General features: G+C 45.1%; 1 protein-coding gene across 1 annotated transcript; it reads right to left on the reverse strand.

Annotated features, from left to right (window-relative positions):
* Positions 1 to 815: 815 nt before the first annotated feature.
* HSP90AA1 (heat shock protein 90 alpha family class A member 1) lies at positions 816 to 5505 on the reverse strand (the record flags this gene model as incomplete). The annotated part of the gene is made up of 10 exons (XM_080708041.1): positions 816 to 925; positions 1053 to 1386; positions 1602 to 1870; positions 2403 to 2550; positions 2645 to 2835; positions 3075 to 3240; positions 3379 to 3699; positions 4605 to 4738; positions 4868 to 5234; positions 5344 to 5505. The coding sequence occupies 10 exons, from the start codon at positions 5503 to 5505 to the stop codon at positions 816 to 818; spliced, it is 2202 nt and encodes a 733-aa protein (XP_080564167.1).
* Positions 5506 to 6033: the final 528 nt, after the last annotated feature.

Here is a 6033-nt window from a genome sequence, read left to right on the forward strand (position 1 = left end):
GCCCCTAGGTTCCATCCCCAGAGCCACAAAAAACAAAAGACCCTGGTTCCACCCCCAGTACCACACACACAAAAACAAAAACCCCTATTTTTTCTGTTTGGGCCCAGCATTATCCTTCCATAAGCCCCTCCCCCTAATAAAAGACTTTTCTTCACGCATTAACTGTTTATTTACCCTTTTAGGTAGAATGTCACTTGGGCACTACATGTTTCACAGTTCTTGTTACTTTTCAAATGGTCTTATAACACACAGGGAAGTTTACAAGTTTTGTTCCTCTAGACAGCACTTTTGGAAAATAAGCCCGTGGAGATTCCTCTCATCCGGCTGTGTCAGTGAACACACCGATTTCTAGAGGACTAGTACATGCAAAACTAGTAACTACAGGGGCGGAGGTTAGAGTAGACCCTAGCAGGCAGAAACTCAAGCCATTGCAACAAATGCTTTTCTCTTAAACATGAAGGTTTGCCTCAGAATGCTTCAAGTGACAAGACCTGGTCTGTTCTACCTATGGGATACAACTTGATAGCTAACACTTTTAGACCACAAAGTTACAGGTAACATGTCTTACAACACATCTTGGACCTGTTAAAATAAGTCGAGGTGAAACTAGAAAAGCATTGCTAGCTGCTTTAGTGCCTAGATTATCACAGTAGCACTTGAAACAAAGGAATCTTATCTTCCCCTTAAGTTATCATGCTATACAGGTTTTTAAATGTTAACAAAAATAAAGAACAAAAAAAAAATCCTTGAAAATATATTATCAGCGGGAATGAAGGTAAAGTATCAGGCTGTGTACATCGTTCTCCAGGCGGAGATTAGTCGACCTCTTCCATGCGCGAGGTGTCGTCATCTCCTTCAAGGGGAGGCATGTCTTCAGTGACCGCAGCACTGGTATCGTCAGCAGTTGGGTCGTCCTCATCAATACCTATGAACCACAAAACCATGAGTCACCAATCAGTGACTATGCAGCCCTACCAAAAACTATTGGTAGCTCAAAGTTCACCCCCTTTACAACTGTTTCATCCTTGTATCATGAAAGAGCGTTAACTCACCTAAACCAAGTTTGATCATCCTGTAGATCCTGTTAGCATGCGTCTGGGGATCCTCCAAACTGAAGCCAGAAGAGAGGAGCGCGGTTTCATAAAGCAAGATGACCAGATCCTTCACAGACTTGTCGTTCTTGTCAGCCTCTGCCTTTTGCCTTAAGGTCTCAATAATGGAGTGGTCGGGGTTGATCTCCAGGTGTTTCTTTGCTGCCATGTAACCCATTGTTGAGTTGTCTCTTAGGGCTTGTGCCTTCATGATTCTCTCCATGTTTGCCGTCCAGCCGTATGTGCTTGTAACAATACAGCATGGAGAGGTCACCAATCGGTTGGACACGACCACCTGCAACCAAAAATCTTGAATAATGAGGAGGCCTAGAACACCCCACTTTAATCTTTCCCTGGGCTTTCATTGTGAAATGAAACCCAGGGGAACTTAATCAACAGACTGGAAATGTTAACTATTTGCAAAATGTGTCAAAAGAGCCATAACCATCGCTAAATACACAGGCAATGCTTTCAAAACTTTTCTTTCCAACATCTGAGTATTTAACATACCTTTTCAACCTTTTTCTCCAAGATGTCTTTCATGATTTTGCAGAGGTTTTCAAACTTTGTCTTTTTTTCTTCTTGTTTCTTCTTTTCTTCTTCATCTTCTGGAAGTTCCAAGCCCTCTTTGGTGACGGACACTAACGTCTTCCCTTCAAATTCCTTCAGCTGCTGGACGCAGTACTCATCGATGGGCTCAATCATATAGATCACTTCTAAGCCGTGCTTCCGAAGACGCTCCACGAAGGCTGAGTTAGCTACCTGGTCCTTGGTCTCACCTGAGGTTTTATTATATCACTTTTAGACCTTTAAGAGCCAAGTGTTTTTTTTTTTTTTTATTTCTAAAATCTTTTTCTTGTGGTGTGGTACTTGGGATTGGGGCATTCTTTTTGAGATACACCCCCAGCCCTAATTTATTTCGAAACAAGGTTTTACACCAAATTGCTGAGGTTGGCCTTGAACCTGTTCCTGTCTCAGTCTCTCAAGTACTGGGATCCCATATCAGTAACAATACTTTGCATTTGTTTGTGTAGTGCTACCTAGGTAGAAGACACCCACTGTCTTTGTGAATTAAAATCTCTGTCGCTGGGGGTGGTGGCGCAGGCTTGTAATCCCAGCACTTGGGAGGCTGAGACAGGAGGCACCGCACAGGTTCGAAGCCAGCCTCAGCTACTTAAGCTCTCAGCAACTTAGTGAGACCCTGTTTCCAAATAAAGTATAAAATAGGTCTGTAGGAATTGCCCAGAGTTAGAAAGCCCCTGGGTTCCACCCCCAGTACCACACACACACATTTACTGTCCCACCACTTACCTGTGATGTAATAGATGTGCTTCTGGTTTTCCTTCATTCTGGTGCAATAGTCCTTGAGAGAAACCATCTCATCTCCTGAAGCAGATGTGTAGTATCGTAGAAGCTCTGAAAGCTTCTTCCGGTTTTGAGAGTCTTCGTGTATTCCAAGCTAAAACAAAGAGTATTAAGTTTTCTACGTCTTATAAATGTCATTTAAAATAACAATTTAAAAAATGCTAGTTAAGTCAAACATTTCCACTAACCTTTATATTTTTGGAAAACTGCTCATAAAACTTCTTGTAGTTCTCTTTATCTTCTGCCAGCTCTGTGAACAGTTCTAAGCATTTTTTGACCAAGTTCTTTCTGATAACTTTCAAAATTTTGCTTTGTTGCAGCATTTCACGAGAAATATTTAGAGGAAGATCCTCAGAGTCTACAACTCCCCTAATAAAATCTGAAAAAGCAATGGCCAAAGGCACTCAAGTTATCCCAGGGCCAAAACCAGCAACACACAGACTCAATGTATACGAAATGGAGACAAAAAGAGCTTAGAAGTGATATTTCTTCTAACTGTGGCGCAAGGAATTAAACCCAGCAAGTTGCACATGCTAGACAAGTACTCTGCAGCTGAGCTACACCCAAATCCCTGATGAGATGAATTTAACAGTTAACATTCATCCCATTTATACTTACTCAGATACTCAGGTATCAGCTCTTCACAGTTATCCATGATGAAAACTCTGCGTACATACAACTTAATGTTGTTCTTTTTCTTCCTATTTTCAAATAGGTCAAAAGGAGCACGTCTTGGGACAAAAAGAAGAGCTCTGAATTCCAACTGTCCTTCAACGGAAAAATGCTATATAAAATAAATAAATAAATTTAAGTTCCAAAGGACAATGCTAACAGCTTTTACATAATTCACAAGCACTTTAGAGGTGATGGAGAAAAGTACCAACCCAAAGGGCAGATCAGCTTTGAGGCACTCAGTACTCACCTTTACTGCCAAGTGATCTTCCCAGTCATTGGTCAAGCTCTTATAGAACTCCCCATACTCTTCATTGGTGATATCATCAGGATTTCTGGTCCAAATAGGCTTTGTTTTGTTGAGTTCTTCGTGGTCAATGTATTTTTCCTTAATCTTCTTTTTCTTCTTTTTGTCACCGTCCTTCTTCTCTTCCTCTTCTTCATCAGAACCAACATCTTCGATTTCAGGCTTGTCATCAGACTCCTTTTCTTCTTTCTCTTTCTCTTCTTCCTTATCTTCCTTTTCTTCAGCCTCATCATCACTAACTTCCTTATCACGCTCCTTCTCCACCTTCAAAAAGACAAGAGTTACTTCATTTGTGCACTTATAAAACAAAAGGATAAACTATAAATAACCCAAAAACGTAACACCTCTGGATACCTCAAAAGGGTAAGCACACAGAAGGGTTAAGGATGGAACCTAGGGGTATTCTAGGTATGCTACGCCCCCAGCCCCATTTTTTTGTGGTACTGGGGGTAGAACCCAGGGGCTTTTCTACCTCCGGGATATCCTCCAGACCTATTTTATACTTTTTTTTGGAAACATGGCCTCACTAAGTTGCTGAGAGCCTCAGTAGCTGAGGCTGGCTTCGAACCTGTGTGTTCCTCCTGTCTCATCTCCTAGCTGGGATTACAATCATGTGCCACTACGCCCACCTCCCAGCCCTATTTTTTTTTATTCATTTTAAAACAGGGTCTCACTGAATTGCAAAAAGGCCTCAGTAATAGCTGAAGCTGTGATCCTGTTTCAACCTCCTAAATGCTGGGATTACAAGCGTGCGCCACCACTCCCAGCTTGCACTGCTGAAGTGTACACCGCCTTGAAAATGCGGCTAGTAACATTAGTAAAAGTTCACCCCACCCCTTTTTGGTTCTGAAGGTTGAACCCAATCTTCCTACTTCAAGGTACATATATCCACCACCCTATATAAGTTTGGGTCCTAAGTCATGCATGGTGGCACATGCCTGTAACCCCCAGACTTGACAAGGTTCAAGGCCAGCCTCAGCTACTTAGGCTCTCAGCAAACTAGTGAAACCCTGTTTCCAAATAAAAAATGTAAAAATAGGACTGGGAGTGTAGCCTGGCATAGAAGGCACCTGGGTTCCATCCTCAGTACCCAAAAGGAAATATTCAAGGATTTAATTAAATCCTCATTTACACAAAGGAATTCACTTTGTGGTTTTACAGAAACTTACAAAAAGAGTAATAGGATAGCCAATAAATTGTGAATGTTTCTTCACAATCTCCTTTATTCTTCTTTCTTCCAAGTACTCAGTTTGGTCTTCTTTCAGATGCAAGATAACCTTGGTCCCACGACCCATAGGTTCCCCTGAAAGAGAGAGAAATTTTTATTTCAATGTCCACTAGGTAAAATCCCCCCCCCCATTTTCGGAGGCCCAAAGTTTGGGGAACCCTGGCTCACAGGACTTAATGCACCAATTTTTCTACCAGGTCCTACCTGTGTCAGTCCTCACTGTGAAAGACCCCCCTGCAGAGGACTCCCAGGCATACTGCTCATCATCGTTGTGTTTGGTGATCACCGTTACTTTCTCAGCAACCAAATATGCAGAATAAAAACCAACACCGAACTGGCCAATCATAGAGATATCTGCACCAGCCTGCAGAGCCTCCATGAATGCTTTGGTACCAGACTTGGCAATGGTACCAAGGTTATTGATCAGATCGGCCTTGGTCATTCCAATTCCAGTATCCACAATAGTGAGGGTCCGGTCTTGCTTGTTCGGAATGAGATTAATGTGCAGCTCTTTCCCAGAGTCTAGTTTACTGGGATCCGTCAAGCTTTCATATCTTATTTTGTCCAGAGCCTGTAAAGGACCAAGGGGGAAAAAAATACAAAAACGTCAAAAACACAAACGAGTGTAGTACGGCGAGTTCTTAATGAAACCCAAACCAAATACTCGATTGGACACTTACATCAGATGAATTTGATATCAGTTCCCTCAGAAAGATCTCTTTGTTCGAATAAAAAGTATTGATGATCAGTGACATCAACTGGGCAATTTCCGCCTGGAAGGCGAACGTCTCCACCTCCTCCTCCTCCATCGGCTGGTCTTGGGTCTGCGTTTCCTCAGGCATCTAGAAAAGACCCCGGGCCGCTGTAAACCCTGCAATATGTCTGCGGCGGCGCCACCGGATTCCACCGCCTTCTCCCTACCAGCTAGTATTTCTGAGGCAGCCACCGATACCGAGATAAGCGGAAGCCAGGGGGCCGCGACCCCGGGCTGGCTGACAAAGGGATGACCTCATTTCGGATTGCGGTAATGCCCCGCGTGCGCACGCCGTGCGGACGACATAGCAAGCGAAGAGGCTCCACGCGCGCCGCCGCAACCGCCTCCCTTCCCCTTCCCAGCCCGCGCCCGGGGGCGGCCGCTCCGCCTTGGCGGCCTGCGCCTTCCGCGCCCCAGGCGAGCCTGCGGGGCCGGCGCCTCGTTCCCGCCACCGCGGACCTGCGCGGCGGGGCGCTCTGCGGCCTCCAGCCTCAGGCCTCGGCTCCGCCACCGGCCGCTGCCCAGGCGGGGAGGCCGCCGGCCCAGCGCGGCGCAGCCGAGAGCGCGGCCGCCGAGCCCGAGGGTCCGCCGCCGCCTGCCCGCCCGCACCCTCGGC

This window comes from Muscardinus avellanarius (assembly GCF_963383645.1).
Source record: "Muscardinus avellanarius genome assembly, chromosome: 12".
In the NCBI taxonomy this organism is placed as follows: Eukaryota; Metazoa; Chordata; class Mammalia; order Rodentia; family Gliridae; genus Muscardinus; species Muscardinus avellanarius.